We start from the raw sequence: 16856 nt of genomic DNA, 5'->3' as shown, positions 1-16856 counted from the left end.
GTGGGTGTAACCATACCCATAATGGGTATTGTCACAATTTGGCTTAGAAGAGTGTATTGCTTCTCGCCTGGTCCATTATTATTATTATTATTTTGTAAAGAACAATTATAGCAACAGAAGAAAATTAAAAGATGAAAAACAAAGCGATAAAATAGACACATAGAATGAGTACAGTTGCACATGGGTTAAAACAAAGTCCAAGTAAAGACTTATCAATGTTATCAGATTATGAAGTATAGTTCCAGATTTGCCAGACTTGTGACAAGGGTTGTCATGAAAATGATGGTTCTGCTGACCTAGTCCATTATTGAGCCATAACACTGGCCAAGTTAGCTTGTGATCCTAAACTGTGGTTTATCACTATGTACATGAGTTGCATGCATCCAACATAATTAAACAAGCCAACTTCATAGCCAGTGTTTTGAAGTTGGTTTGTTTGGAAACTAAGCAGAGTTGTTCACTGAAGTACAGGAAAATTAGAAGGGTCTCGCCCTCCCTGTCATTTCACTTGTGTAGGTGATCAAGGCTGTTTCAGTGTCAAAACCAGGTGTGGAGCTAGATTGAATGGATCTAGATTCTTCATATGTTGGAGCTGGCAATGGTTCTTTTAAAAGAGGAAGAAGCAGGAAGTAACTTTTCTCTTTGTTTAGAAAGATGACCATCATTATTCGAGTCATCCTTTTCAACGGGACCTATTAAGTGGGAAATGTTTACAGGAGGCACACAAACCATACTTTCAGCACAGGCTAACCTCCCATTCAGTTTCTAGATAATCCGAAAGCAAGGGTAAGTGCAGGGCTTTAAATATTATTGGACTTTTCCTTCATAGTCTTTTATTAGTTGCTGCTTCCTCAGGTATTCAGGTCCATCATATTTTTAGATGTTGAAACCTGTAAAGGTAAAGGGACCCCTGACCATTAGGTCCAGTCGTGACCGACTGGGGTTGCGACGCTCATCTCAAGTTACTGGCCAAGGGAGCCGGCGTATAGCTTCCAGGTCATGTGGCCAGCATGACAAAGCCGCTTCTGGCAAACCAGAGCAGCACACAGAAATGCCGTTTACCTTCCTGCTGTAGCGGTACCTATTTGTCTACTTGCACTTTGACGTGCTTTTGAACTGCTAGGTTGGCAGGAGCTGGGACCGAGCAACGGGAGCTCACCCCGTCGTGGGGATTCGAACCACCAACCTTCTGATCAGCAAGCCCTAGGCTCTATGGTTTAACCCACAGTGCCACCCGCGTCCCTTACGTTGAAATGTGTAGCACATTACATATTCAGATATGTGCATAACTACTACTTTGTGTAGTTTTAAGGGAAATTGATTACTTTTTAGTGAAAGCATTTCTGCCAGGGATGGGAAGTACTTAGTCATGCTGGGGGTTTGTATTTGAGGCTGGAGAAGGCAATAATTTGCACATACTTTCCACAGGATTCCCACACACAACTAATGGGAATGCTGCAGTTATTGTCCTGTATTCTATCCCAGGACATTCTATACAAGATCTCAAAGTAGCTGTCTTACTACAAAAGAATTTCAGAAATAGACTGGAAAGAGAAGTTGCTGAATTGCAACTTATCACCAAGCTCAAAACCATGGAGGGACCTGGTTTGAACAGAGATATCGGGTTCTTATCTCATTATACATGATAAGCGATCTTCAGCCATCTCAACCCTTGCTTTTTCATGCAAAACCATTTGCAGTCGTTTGCGGTCATCAACAGCTATCAGTCAGTCAATCACCCATTTCCACCACCCTTCTGAGTGATCCCCCCTCCCCATCCCCACCCCTCCCCACCCCTTCTCTACATAAGTGCCTGGAAACTTCCATTTCACTGTATCTGAAGAAGTGTGCATGCACACGAAAGCTCATACCAAAATAAAAACTTAGTTGGTCTTTAAGGTGCTACTGAAGGAATTTTTTTATTTTACTTCGATCCAGACCAACACGGCTACCTACCTGTAACCATTGTCCTGTATTGTTATTCTGAAGTTGTTTGGCTTGAATGGGGAAAAAATGAGTATAGTATTGAAGATGATTGATATGTAAACACAGGGATGGAAAAACAACTGAAGCTTTTTTGTTTGATTCTCTGTTTCTGATTCTATGGCATATTTCTCATTGAAAACTAGAAAATAACTTAAAAATGAGAACTAGAATTCACAGGATTCTTTAAAAGAAAAAGAAAAACTGAATTATTGGACACAAAACCCAAAACTTTGTGCATACAGCATGGAAGGGGGATGGGTCACCTTTGCTTTTCAGTTATGCATCAGGGAAACCTCTCTCCCATGGTAGAGGTGCAAGGTATCACCCAGTGTGTGTGTCATTGTTGATGGTGCAAAATTTGCAAATGCAAGAGTTTCTCTTTGGATCTCTTTTAGTCTACTCCCCTTCTCAACTTTGTTCTTTCTCCCAGTAGAGGGCCTTCTTATCAGCTTGGAAACTTCTCTTTCCTGGAATAAGTAGAATGCTAAAAATAAAAATTATCCAAGAGAAAACCAACTAGGATAGTTAGGTATGTGGAAGGGACAAGGAACAAAGAGTGCAGTCCTACCTTGTCTACTCAGCAGTAAATCCTATTGAGTTCAACGACGTTTACTCCCAGATTAATGAGATTAGGATTGCAGTTTTAAAGCATGGTCAGGATTACATCCTAAATGTGGTTAAGCATCTTAGTACTAACAAGTACAGAACATAAAAATAACGAGTGCCAAGTCAGTTCTATGCATTAAATAAAATATTTATTGAACCATTTAAATAAAATATTTATTGAACCATATAGATACTATAGAGGGAACTTTATCCATATTTTATTGGTTTATTGGCTTGTGTATCTCTTTCTGTTCCACGGTATTGAACTTGGTATATAAGAATCCCAAACTTTATATTACTAAAGCTCTTTTTGGAAGGTCACTTCTTCTCTTCTCCTTTCATAATGTGCCTCTCTTTTGTTAGCCATGGAGGGAAATGTTAAGAGTTCCCATTGGTTCAGCGCAGGTAAAACCAATCAAAATAGCCAGATTGTTGACCAGGGCTGGTTATAGGAAGCATATTGCTGCAACACTTCCACTGGTTGCCGGTCTGTTTCTGGGCACAATTCAGCATTTTGGTTATGCCTTATAAAGGCCTACCGGGCTTAGGTCCAAGCTCTCTGAAAGACCATATTCCCTCATAGTAACCTGCCCTTATTTCGGTCTCTCTACCCTCTCAGGCACAATTGGTAGAGATGCAGGAACAAGCCTTCTCGGTAGCTGCTCACTCCCTAGAGAAGCTAGACTAAATGGCCTCGGTCCAGTATACCTGAAGGAGCGTCTCCACCTCCATCATTCTGCCCGGACACTGAGGTCCAGCACCGAGGGCCTTCTCGCAGTTCCCTCGTTGCGAGAAGCCAAGTTGCAGGGAACTAGGCAGAGGGCCTTCTCGGTGGTGGTGCCTGCCCCGTGGAACGCCCTCCCAACAGATGTCAAAGAGGAAAACAACTACCAGACTTTTAGAAGACATCTGAAGGCAGCCCTGTTCAGGGAGGCTTTTAATGTTTAATAGACTATTGTGTTTTATTTTTCTGTTGGAAGCCGCCCAGAGTGGCTGGGGAAACCCAGCCAGATGGGCGGGGTATAAACAAATTATTATTATTATTATTATTATTATTATTATTATTATTATAGACTGGCTTCGTTTTTGTTGGTCTTGATGCAGCAGGTGAACACTTTCTTGTTCCAACAGGCTTTGGGGAACTGACTGCTTTTAATAAAAGGGGTTGTGCCGTGCTTTTTAAATTGCAATTATTGATATGTTTTAAATAGATTTTATATATGTTCAATTGCTTTTGTATTATTCCCCCCCCCCAAATGTTTCTAGCGGTTCTTATTTTATACAGTATGTAAGCTGCCTTGAGTTCAGTTAGGGGGAAAGGTGTAGTAATACTACTACTACTACTAGAATGGGAAAGTTAGCTATATTATTATTTCCCAGCATCTGAAGTTGAAAAATGCAGAGCACAAGCTAAACAAAATGTCAGCTTGGTCAGAAATATGATAAAATGAGATCCTGGAGCATAGTTTTCAGATGTGCCAGTCTTAGGAGTGTAGGAAGCAACAGAGTCAGGCCACACTGGCTCTGTCTATCTCAGTATTTTCTACACTGGCTGCCTATGGCTCTCCCAGGTTTCAAGTAAAAGCTTTCCCTACCTGGAAGCGACAGGGATCGGACCTCTTGTACGCAGTGCTCCATCACTTGGAAACTGGAAGCTAGTCAAACACTAGTTGATGGAGCAGGTGCCTAAAAAGCTTTAAACCTTGTTTGCTTTACTAGCTTCAGGCTTGAAGACTGGTTTGGAGTATTTTGAACACATCGTGGGCTCTTATCATACACAAAAGCCACAGAAATCTGAATGTGAGTGATAGCCTTTGAGAACCACGAGAATGACTTCTTTGCTTTTTATTGTAGAAGAGGAATTTAGAGCACCTGGCTTGGACTCATTCTTTTCAGATTCATGAGCCCTCTTGTCTGAGGCCTAGTTTTTAACTGAGGTACTAAATGTGGGTCTTGATCACTTTAGAGTGCAAGTGAAGTTTTATACGGCTGTGAATGCTGTATGACTGCAAATAGTTCTAGCCATTCCGCGCCCCCCCCAAAAAAAAACATTTTCTGTTATTATTATTATTATTATTATTATTATTATTATTATTATTATTATTTGGTATAGAGTAACCCTAGGCCTTACATAGTTTTGATTCACAAACTGTAGAGGGGAAAGATTTATGGCACGGAGCAAAGAAAATGCAAAGAAGAAGAGAATGAAAACCCAAGGATCAGTAAGATACTTTTAAAGGGAAAAGGTTAGCTGTATTTTCTAGAAGTTATCAAGCAGTTTCCATGAAAGCTAAAAGGCAGCGAACTGTCCCCGTGTGTTTTTAGCTGACAAAAAGAAAAGTGTCTGAAAATGGATTGCTAGAGAAGAATTACGGATTCAGAAAGAAGATTCCTAACATGCCACCGGGGGTGCTGTTTTCTTTTTTCCATTCAGGTATGTAGGAAGAACAAACAGGAAAGTGGTTTCTTTCAGCCCATACCGCAACTTGAGAGAACACAGAATTCAGTGTGTGTGTTTCCCTTGACCACCATAGGATAAAAAATGACCAGGGATGGGGAAATATGAGCCCCAAATGGGACACTGTTAAGTAAGGCGTTCCAAAGGCAGATTATCTGATGACCAAACACTTTTTTTCCCTTTTCTACAATTTGCTCTCCCAAGACGGTATTTGAATAAATTAGTGATATTAAAGATAGAGATTCCATTCACATGTTGGAGTGGTTTAGGCATTTGCACATTACGGTTGCTGTATAATTCTCGCTTTCATGTTAAAGAGTGCCACTCTGGGAGAGACGTTCCAGGCAAAAGTACTTTAGATCTTATTAGCATCTCATTTTATTCAACTTCTTAGTGACCTGCCACAGGGGGAAGTCTCAGAAGTTGCCTCCTGCAGTTAGCATTGTCAATTTAAAGTGTGTGGTGTGTGTGTATTTTGTGTGTGTGTGTGTGTGTGTGTGTGTGTGTGTGTGTGTATCACTTCGAGGCAATGGCTTTGTGGAGTGTAATGCTGTTGCAAAACTTATTCCTACACTGGGTAGGCTGGCTAATTGAGCTGTGGAGAAAAGTTAATGCAGAGGTGTGCTAGTTTAGAATTTATGCTAGAATTCTGCCAGATCCTTGCAATATATGCCATACAAAATAATGTGCCTTCTGAAAAGTTGTAGAACTTGAGATCCACTTCTTAGGGACAAGGCTGCTGGCTGGGCTTGCATATAGGATTTGTTTATGCACATCATCAACCTTAAAAAAAAAGAGTGTGTAGAAATAATGTAAGTAGCGGATTAGTTTATGAGTAGTTTTTAGCAATGAAAGTTAAGTGGGCTCTCCATGTTCGGGCAAAACAAATGACTATCACCTCCTGTAACTTGCTATGAGCCTTCCTAAGTATCTGGCTAGCTGAGACTGAAAGCAGAGTGCTGAACTAGATGGCTTGGAATGATCCAGCAAGAAAATGGATATGTCCACAAGTGAAAGTTTTCAAATAAAATGAGGGAGCAGGCCATTGTAAGTCAGAATTTTCTAGCCCGAGAGAATGACACAGCTAATGCGTAAAGCAGAGGAAGGAATGCATAGAATGTCATTTCCCCTGCTGGATAGGGTAACCTAGTAATCTAATCAGCAGGTTGTGGTTATTTAGAGACTCTGGAACTGCATATAACATCCAAAGCCTGGCAGGATTGACTCAGCTCTTCTTCCAAGGGAAAAGGGGAGAGCACAATACAGCTTGCTGTTAGGAGGCTTTTTGAAGAAAATCTTTGAAAGAACATTCATCCTTAATTTCTTTTTGGAAGAGTAAAGTTCTCAGCCCACATTCCTGCAGTTATCTGCCAGGCCTAATAACATTAGCTTGCTTTCTGGTGGTCTGCTTTGTACATAACGTAAAATTCCTGTCAACACTGGGGCTTCCCTTACCATCCCTGTGTGGGGCACCTGTGCCTTGCAAGGACCCCCTGCCCCCACAGCATGCCAGATCTTTATAAAATCCTATGGCTCAGTTGTTCAAGAAATATAAAAATGTCAAACATAGTTGTCATTCTGTTGCACATAGAATTTTTATATCTTTGCAGCAAACTTATTCAGTGCCATTAGGCAAGCCATGAGCACTCAACCCCAGACCCCATTTGCTATATGAGGATAATGCTGGCCATCCTTACAGGGGTGTTGTATACTGAAGGGATGCATGTGGTGCACCTTGAGCACTAAAGCATGTTTTTTTAAAATAAATGCTGATTATTATAATGTGACTGTTTGCTAACCTAGAAGGGCTTCACCATAATTTCACACGTTATAGGGGCAGCATGAAAGAACATTAGCCTCTCAGCTTGGTGCAAAAGGGAAGGAGACAGGTTTTACTAGCACCATTTTACAGCTGACAGCTTAAGTATCCTAGAAGAAGCCTGGTGATCTCTGCCAGGTAACTTGTTTACTCCCAGATTCAGTGACCTAGGCTTGCTCATGGAGGCCCTACACCTACAAGGGTTTCTTCATTTCAACTCAGTGCAGAGGAATTGGGCACACAGCATCCTGTGCCATTGAAGTGGCTCAGGGGACTCTGAATGGGCACAAATAACTTTGCCACAGCTGGCAACAATATTAAGAAGTTAAAGTCTTTGCAGAATTTTGTAGCTGTCAAGTCTCCCATTTTTCGTGGGAAACCCCCGGATTTATATCCATTTTCCACTGGTCTCCCGAATTGAAAAATATCCCGTAAATCCCCCGGATTTGCAGCTCCTGCTGGCGCCATGTCCCGGCTCCCAACTGGCTGCTCACTCACTTGGCTTCGGAAATTGCCCAAGCATGCGCAGAAGCAATTTTTGGTGCCCAGACATGCGGACATGGGCAGCCCGGCACCGGAAGTCACTACTGCGCATGTCCGGACATGCGCAGAACCGATTTCTGGTGCTGCTCTGCCCATGTCTGGGCACCGAAAATTGGGCAGAGCCGGCACCGGAAGTCGCTTCTGCGCATGTCTGGACATGTGCAGAAGCGACTTCCGGTGACACGCCGCTGCTGATGCCTTATTTTCCCTTATTTTCCTATCCGGAAGTTGACGTCTATGGCTCTGACTCTTGCACCCTTCAGGATATTTTTGCATTTAATTTGCCCCACAAATACTGTTTTGCAGGAGAGCTTGTGAGGGACAGATATCAAGTCCTCAAATGAATCTTTCTCTGCTCATTCTTAGCTCCAAAGAGTAGAAGCTGCTCTGTTAAGTATTTATTTTTTTAAACTGACCTGGTCAGCAAAACCCCAGTAGGAAGATGCTCAGTTGGAATTTCAGCTTCATAAACTGCCTTCAAATCCATCTGCGGCATCTTTCTCTCTCCCTGAAATCTAATGGCCCTGAAGTGCAAGGCTGGTTTAATAACATCTGTTCCCCCTGAATTACTGGAGAAAAGTATTGATATAGCCATATTGTCAAGAAGTAATTTTAATCATGTTTTGACAGGGCAATTCTTTACCACAGCGTTGTCAGTAAAAATGTTTATGTTACTTCGCTGTTATTATCCTTCGTAGCGGCATGGTAAAACATTGCACATGTGCTGGAAATGAAGGCAGTGCTTAGGATTTTATGATTTAGTATTTATGGGAATTCCTTTGCGGATTGTCATCTTTTCCAAAGGATAATAGCATCCTGTGGTCTTGTCATCAAGTGCAATTTTCTCCTAATAGCTCTTGTGATTAAACCACAAACAAAACTATTTTCCACAGTTTTGTTCTTTCCTTCCTCATTCCTAGAAGAAGAAAAACAGGGTGGTGGTGGTGAATGGTATCTAGTCATTGGTACCTTAGAGAACCCCTGCCCTGTATGTTATGATTTCTTATGGTGGCGGCTTGTGAGATAATGTTGTACTTGGGGATTAAAATATGCTTATGCTGTACACTGCTTTAGTTTTGATGAAACTAAGCGTATTTTGGAAAATCTGAAAATGCACAGAAGAAGCAGAAAAAAGCAGGCCTTTGTTCTTAGGGTTCGCCAAATCAGGACCCATAGGCTATGTGGGCGGCTTTTAAATCCCCCCTTTGCCGTGAGAAAAGAGGTAGGCAGAGCTGCTTCTGCCTGTTTGTGTTCAACCAAAGGGGAACCGTTCTGGAAGCTTTGCTAATGCCATCTTGGTAGTCAAGATAACCCCACAATTAATTGGTAGTTGTTGCAGCAATGAGCTCATATATGCTTATACTCACTTGCTTTGATATAAGCTAATGGGCTTGCTTTGATGTTATCCTTATCTGTGGGCTTGGGGTGCTGGGCTCTGAGCCCAGAAAAGGGGAACTATCTGTCAGACTTGGGCATTTGCCACCCATGCCCTCACCTGGTCCAGGTGAAGCGACGGGAAGGCCTAGACAAAGTGACGTTTGCTTCTTTGTGTATAAAGAATGTATGCATGTTTGCTTGGGCATGGACAAGCCATCTCCTTGCTGCGGTGTCCATCCCATGTCTGCAAAGACTGAGGGTGCTTACCTTTTTCCTCTCTTGAGAAGTACATAGAGCTAATGCAGGAAATTGGAAGAGTTATTGGAAGAGTTCAGATTAATTTTACTGGATCCAGTGTTTACCTGCGTTGCTTGGAAATGTAAGGCATGTGTGCGCATGTGCACGCTTTCTCTTTCTATGTCTCTGTGGGAGGGGCCCCCATCCAGGAAGGTGGGAGTGAAGGGATCAGAGGACGGTACCCATGACACTTGCTCAAAAGTCCTAATGTCCCCGTGGGCCTCGAAAGGTTGGTGATCTATGACTTGTGCAATTCGGACTAGATGTAATGCCATCTGTTGCTAGATAGCAATATTTAAGGGAGGAGCAATTGAGAGTAGGTGTAGTAAAGATAAACTGCTCCATTTGTGTTGCATAGCATATCACTGTAGTTACATCCAACACGGTTAGCTGTGATGGTGTGTTCACAGCAGGGTTTCTGTACAATTGGTGTGTGAATCTCTGCTGCCCTTAATGTTCTTTTTCTCTCAATATACTTGGTTCAGTGGACAGTAGGAAAAATGCTTTGAAATAACCAAGGATACTGTTCTTAAAAAAATAAAGGAAAGCATAAGAGTTCTAGGAATAAGTGTTCCTAGAAATAACTTGGGCCATGTCTGCCTTACAGTTTATAGGGAGTACAATCTGATTTCCATGCACATCTGACCTGTGCACAGATGTGCATTCACCCTTATGCACCATGGCAGAGAGTTAGTTGATGTAGATGCAATGGGTTGGTATGTAACATGGCATCTGGCATACTACTTCCTCTTGGGAATCATTTGTTTTGCAAACAACTTCCACACCTGCATGCAAATACTGTGAGAGGGACGCAAAGGCTTTTCTTTTAGTGTTATGTAGAAACAGTGCCACTTATGTGAGCTCTGACCATTGAGATACTTGCACAGCCACCCACTTTGTATGTACCAGCGGGTAGTGATAATGTGCAGCACAAGTGAGGCTTTGAATAATTGGAAAACAGTTGGCTTGCGGTATGGACATGAATGAACTGAAGTAAAGATTAGCTTCCATCTTAGAGATTTGGTGGCGATCTTGTGTGAACCTCCCTCTCTCCTGTTTGAAAATAAAATTGGGTTTGTGCCAAAAAAATTAACCTCCAGAGTGGCTTCTTGTGCTTCTGGAGTGTGCTGGGGCATATCCTGATGTGGATCCACTCGTTTAAACAGGCAGTGGTTCGTTGGTTTGGGCACTGAAGTACTGTAATAAAAGGTCATGGGTTGAGGAGAATTGTGCCAAGGTGTCTTTAATCTATGGTGTCACCCTCCCTTCAAGGTAAATGGCGTTTCCATGTGCTCTGGCTTCCGTCACAGTGTTCTGTTGCGCCAGAAGCGGTTTACTCATGCCAGGCACATGATCCGGAAAGCTGTCTGTGGACAAACACCCGCTCCCTTGGCCTGAAGTGAGATGAGCGCCACTCCCCAAAGTTGCCTTTGACTGCACTTAACCATCCAGGGGTCCTTTACCTTTTTTTTTTTTTACCAAGTTGCAGAAGCTCAATAGGAGGCTAGTCTTTTAACCCATTTCATACAGGGAACTTAATCATGAGCATAAATTTCTGGAAACAGAAATGTCTCCCTCAAACCCTTCTGAATGTTAGTCCTAAAATCTGGGTGAAAACCCTTGTGAATGTTGTTGACTCTGTGAAATCCGCATGATAAGCGTTTTACATGTCAGTGGCTTATTGAATGGAGCCACCCACCATGTGGTTCAATTTTCAAACCATTACCATGGGGCTATTGCTCCCCTTCTCACTGCATTACAATCTCCAGAGATTCTTTAAAGCAAAATAATTTCCACCTTTTATTTGACATCTAGTCAAAGATCTATGCTGTTGCCGCTTTTGGCCATGGATGGTTTCCAAAGGGGTTCTCCCAAACTTTTCATCAACTCGAGTTCTCCACGCCACAGTGATGGACATTCCTTAAATTTGCATTTATTGTATAATCGGTTTGGAAGTTTTGGTTTCCAGGAATTCTGCATGATTAAAAATAAAATGCACCCAAGTGGCAGAGGGATTTAGAAGAGTAGTGTTACTGCACCTTAAACTGCAGTGGTTCAGTGATGTTCTTTTTCACTCTTTAAGCCCCTGGTAATTCTCTTGTCATTAGGCTAAGTATTCACTGGTATGGTTGGGTTAATGCGATGTGTGGATATCCTGAGATAACAGTGATTTGGTGCCATAATGAGTTTCCTGAACAGTAAGTGTAATATTCACTTTCTTTTGTTACAGATGGAAGAGAAACGGCGAAAGTACTCGATCAGCAGTGATAACTCAGACACCACTGACAGTAAGACCTTTAATTCAAGGCTTTGAACAAGATAACTAAACGATTCACCTCCAGCAGGGAAAGCATTTGAATAATTACTTTGCAGACAGCCGGGGAAAGCTACATTTTACTGGGTAGTCCCTGAACAATGAATTGTACTTGGGGAATGCTTTTCAAAATATGCTACAAGACGTTAATATCCACTTGCATATCTTGCGGTGGGGTGCCTTTTGTCTGATCTAAGTGTCCTTTTCCTCCTGTAAACGGTGTGGGCAAGAGGAAGCCATAAAATAAAACTGACTATAAAACTTTGACTCAGACAAAACCCTTATTAGACACCACACTGCAACCTATCTTCTCTCATAACAGCTTAGTCAAAGGACACTGGGCTTCAGGGAGGAGCAAGTGTTTGAAATAAACTTAACTTTAAAACTAAAGTAGACCTTGGCAAGGTTGGAAGCTATCTGATGGCTATGTTACAGGAACAAAAATTGAGGAAGACACCAAACACAAGGAAGCCAAAAAGAGGCAAAGCCTCCAAGTGGTGCTTAGAAATACAGCATTTTAATTGAAAGATACAACATGGTCAACACATTTTGACATACAACTTCTTCCATGTTCAATAAAGTGTTCTGTTTCCAAGCATCGTTTTGAGTACTGTATGGGAACTGTTCTGGCTCAGTTTTCCATCAGTAAATTGTGTAGTTTAGGCTCTTAGCAATCCAAGGGCAGAATGTTTGTTGGCATAAAAACAAACCGCAGGCGGTTAAACTGGGTATATTGTAGGAATTAGTTTGGGATCTGCAACCTGAACACAATTTACTTTAGTGTGCAAATACTATGGACTCCTCTCCATAGCTTCCCATGCTCAGTTACCTTTAAACAAGCTACAAGATGTGGCATTTAAAACCGTGTGACAATGTGCAGCTACTGTCACTTCCTGGAAAAGGAAGGTCATGGCTGTGTTTACAGTTACTCTGCAGGAGAGCATTTGTCAACAGTTAAAACATCACCTACTGCATAAATACCAAAGTCCAACTGAGATAAGGTGGTGCAGTTTAATACTGTGATTAACAATGATTTAACCCCTCAAGAGCCCTGAAGCTCTCCTCCAAAGTTTTTTTTTTGAGGTTTATTTTTTAGGGTTAATTAAAGGGATAGGACTAAACCGTTGAGCAGCAGCTTGACAGGGTTACTTTTTGTAAAGGCGTCAGATTCATCCGCTGGTACAGCCTGGTGCTGAGAGGAAGGGGCGATAGTTCAGGGATAGAGCACGTGCCAGGCAGGCAGAAGGTTGAATGGTTGGCATCTCTTGTTGTTAAAGGATCTCCAGTAGCAGCACTACCTGGGAATTTAGTGCAGCCTTCCCCACTGGTGCTTTGCAGTTGTTGTTAGACTCCCAGCTCCCACTTAGTCAGTATTGCAAATGGACAGGGACGATGGCAGGTGTAGTCCAGAGCCTCTGGAGGCCACTAGGTTGGTAAAGGCTGATTTAAACAAGACACTGCCAACTGAGTGGACGATACTGGTCTAGATGTTCTAACTCAGTAAGAATCAGCTTCTTGTGTTGTGCTTTGCCTCTTGAGTTAGCCATGTGAGGCTGGATGATTCCACTCTTGGGATCAGATACTTCCTGGGGATTTTCACTTGCTGACCCAAACTTCTAGGTGGAGTTTAACATTTCTTCCACATTTAACTTTTTAATACAGGGGTGTACACATCCAGGATTTGATACATTCAAATGCAAAACGAGAACAGCAGATTATTACACATCTTTCATTATGTCTATACACACCTTTATATGCAAGTGTCTCTTTCTTAAAAGAATAACCAACCACCTCTTAGAATAGAGAGAGAGTCCAAAAGCTATATGCGAGTGCAGAACTATGACCTGCAGTGTTCTTTAACTCATGTAAGAGTAACAACACAGTACAAAAACTATATAGAACTATATAGAACTACTTCCATAGCCTTTTACCCCTTGAGGACAGTCTATGTGCATCATTAAACATTCCGGCATGCTGGCAAAGAGTTCGTCTACCCATCCAGATTTATAAGTGTCAGACTCAAGGAGGAGTTGACATGTGGGAGGGAAAGTTTGCCCTCCTGACCCACAGAATAAAGCAAGTTTATTCTGAACCGAGAAAGCCAAGAGGGATAAATGGCAGCATAAGGTTCTATGTTATGATTTAATTGGAACAAGTCAAGCAACAAGGACCTTTTTCGCCTGCGGGGACTTTTACTGCAATGGCAACAGCGGCTCCCCCCCCCCTTTGCAGACTCTCTGCATGGAGAGCCTTTAAAAAAATTGTAAAGGTGTGATCTTTAGCACTTGGGAGAGGATCAGAACAGAGCTTCTGCATAAACTATTTAAAGTAACAGCTAAAAGAGCAAGTTTCTGTGGCCTTCCTCTAAATAGCAGAACCAGGTAACAATGGATGGTTTTATCAAATACCCTGACTGGCATCTTAAATTGGATTAGAAGAGACTTAACACAATTAACAACAGTTTGTAATCCTTGAATGTCTGCAACCTGTAAAATCCACTCATTCAGTGACCGCTTGTGTGAGTACTCAGGACCTCATGTGAAGTATACTTCAATGACCAATAAAATTAAGGATTGTTGATGGCACTTGAGATGCTACAAGGGCTCTTGCCAGGCTGCTTCATTGTAGACCTCACCATGTCTAAAAGCTGCCATTCTTGTCACTTGGTAAAGCACCTGAGTGGAGTTGGTCTAGCAAGAGACTCCTCCCAGGGCCCTAGGAACCTGCCTTAAACTGAGTCTATCTATATTGATCCATCTAACTAACTCAGTATTGTCTACACCAGGCATCCCCAAACTGCGGCCCTCCAGATGTTTTGGCCTACAACTCCCATGATCCCTAGCTAACAGGACCAGTGGTCAGGGATGATGGGAATTGTAGTCCAAAACATCTGAGGGGTTAAATACCCAGATGCTTGTCCAAATTACAAGCATTTGAAGTACAATACCGGTAGTTACATGGTATTCAAGAGTTTCATTTAGGAGAAACCTCTATTTCCAATCAAATAATGCATCTAACACAGAGATAATTCAAACAAGAGGCAACAGGAGCAAAACAAAGCTGTTGGCCATATGTAGGACCAGTTTATATACCCCTGCTAAGTTTCACCCAGTAGCTGTCTCAGAAGTTCTGGTGCATTGAATTATTCTTCTCAGCAACACCGTTGGTGTTCAGATTGCAGTCCATAGGTCCTGAAGAATCTTCAACAAATGAACTGTAAATTTCTTGTTAGACACCAATTTGATGGTGATTAGGCTTTTCTTCATGGAAGTCTTGCTGTTGTTCCCTTAATGAATTTTGTTTTCGTTTGAAGGTCAGACAACATCAGCGTCAAGATGCTCCAAAATTCCAAATACAAAATCTGGTTGGTCAAGACAGAAGGAGAAGAAACCCTCAGAGGTAAGTTGTATTTTATCTCTCTATTCAGCCTCTGTGTTTGGTATTTATTGTGTACGTGTGTGTGTGTGTGTGTGTGTGTGTGTGTGTGTGTGTGTGCAGGTTTAAATACAAAAAGTAATGTACTCAAACCTGAAGTTAAGGGCAGCCTTTGACACTGTCAAAGTCGCAAACAATTCTAGTGAACTCCCATCTGAAGATGCAGAAAGCACATTAGGTGACTGACTATCCAGCACCATTTTAGTACAGGGCCAGAACTCTGCTTCTCATAACACCTCTCCAGCTAACAGCTGTAGCTGGGGCTAGATCTGGTCCGAGGAATTACAGCTATATGACAGTTCCCAGTTGAGCTTTGCTAGAGCTGTCTGTCTAGTTGCTGTCCTTGGTCCTGCAATACCATATTATCTGTTGGCTTTCATTGCACTTTTGATCCAGGTAAACGCCTAGTTCATCCCAAACTTGAGTCCAAGACAAATGAAAGCCTCTGCAGACATTCATTCACTGTCGTTTGTATTTTGGTTCCACTTTTTGTCTTGACGTGGCAAAACCTTAATTACGTGTTTACTCCTTGATATGCTTAAAAGGTAAAGGGACCCCTGACCATTAGGTCCAGTCGTGACCGACTCTGGGGTTGCGGCGCTCATCTCGCGTTATTGGCTGAGGGAGCCGCCATACAGCTTCCAGGTCATGTGGCCAGCATGACAAAGCCGCTTCTGGCAAACCAGAGCAGCACACAGAAACGCCATTTACCTTCCCACTTGGAGCGGTCCCTATTTATCTACTTGCACTTTGATGTGCTTTCGAACTGCTAGGTGGGCAGGAGCTGGGACCGAGCAACGGGAGCTCACCCCGTCGCAGGGATTCGAACCGCCAACCTTCTGATCAGCAAGCCCTAGGCTTTGTGGTTTAATCCACAGCGCCACCTGCGTCCCCTTTGATATGCTTATATATGTGTATATTTTAATTTTGCACATTGGTGTGGAGCTGTTGGGTAAGCTGTGACCAAGCAGAAGGCACCCAGAGTTGTGGTAGATGACCATCCACAGAAAGACTTGGGGACAGTCCAGTAAATGGCTTTCCATAGAGCTCCCTAAAACCTAGGACTAGCCTTGAGCATATCGTTTGTAGATGATGGAATGTTACCATCCTTGCAGCACTCATGGATCAGTCTAATGTGTGAATGAGCCTGACACAGTGGGAAATGCTCCAGCAGACTTCCATATGGCTTCCAGTTTCTTTAGCTATTTTAAGACAATAGCTAAATTTGACTGGATGACGGGTAATCTCAGTAGACCACAGTTTAGAGTTATCCTGCATCTCCCAACACAAAGCAGTTTGTGTGTGCATTTGGGTGGTGCCAATTTTAACTACAGCTAAAGATGCAGTGCTGCACTAGTGGTGTTTGGGATGAAGACCCTGCGTAGTGCAGGAACGAATGTATTTTATTTGTTTATTCTAATGTTCATTGGCTGTGTTTCCACTGAAAACTTTGCTAAAGGCAATGCACAATAAAATTAAATGCACAGAATAAAAGAAGCAAAACAGCAAAATACAACTCAGCAGAGCACGAAGATCAAATTCTATACATCAGTTACATTTTGTAGTTTCGCTGCCTGGTACTTGTGGTGAAGAACAGCTCATTTGACAAGAAAGGTTAGTTACACATATTTCTCTAGGCCCCTAGGAAGTGTGTGACACACAGTACCAAACAGAAGAACCTGATTCCTCAGAGATGAGGTGACTCACTCATCACAAGCTGAAGGAGAAACAGCCTAGCCCTTTCAAATGACATCTCAGGGTTGGAAAACTGTTCTCTTTGGTTGCCTGAGGTGTCATTCTCCATTGCTCTGGCAAATACCATTCCTTTCCAAGATACCACGTTTCAGGAATTACGCCTTTGCACAGACTGAGAACACACATTACTGTAGACTGAAAACATGAATTTTGTTGCCATGTGGGAAGAACTGGCTGTTCATTGTGAACAGGAAAGAAGATATAACAGGTGCTTTTAACACATTTATTTATTGTGGATACACCTATATGTGCGGTTACTGAGATAG

At 42.3% G+C, this 16856-nt stretch overlaps 1 protein-coding gene across 8 annotated transcripts in view; it reads left to right on the top strand.

Annotated features, from left to right (window-relative positions):
• JADE2 (jade family PHD finger 2) overlaps positions 1–16856 on the top strand; it is a 156408-nt gene that overhangs the window by 12379 nt on the left and 127173 nt on the right. For 6 of the 8 annotated variants that reach the window (XM_035105461.2, XM_060271668.1, XM_060271672.1 and 3 more), the window contains 2 exons: positions 11317–11374; positions 14714–14799. In XM_035105461.2, the coding sequence (XP_034961352.1) occupies positions 11317–11374; positions 14714–14799 (144 nt within the window). Of the gene's footprint in view, positions 1–6; positions 787–1820; positions 5027–11316; positions 11375–14713; positions 14800–16856 lie in introns of those variants that run through there. The other 2 variants (XM_035105463.2, XM_035105460.2) reach the window with 2 other exon arrangements.

Source organism: Zootoca vivipara, chromosome 2 (genome assembly GCF_963506605.1).
Source record: "Zootoca vivipara chromosome 2, rZooViv1.1, whole genome shotgun sequence".
Classification (NCBI taxonomy): Eukaryota; Metazoa; Chordata; class Lepidosauria; order Squamata; family Lacertidae; genus Zootoca; species Zootoca vivipara.
The sequence above is the reverse complement of the archived record's forward strand: the minus strand, read 5'-3'. Positions and strand labels throughout refer to the sequence as shown.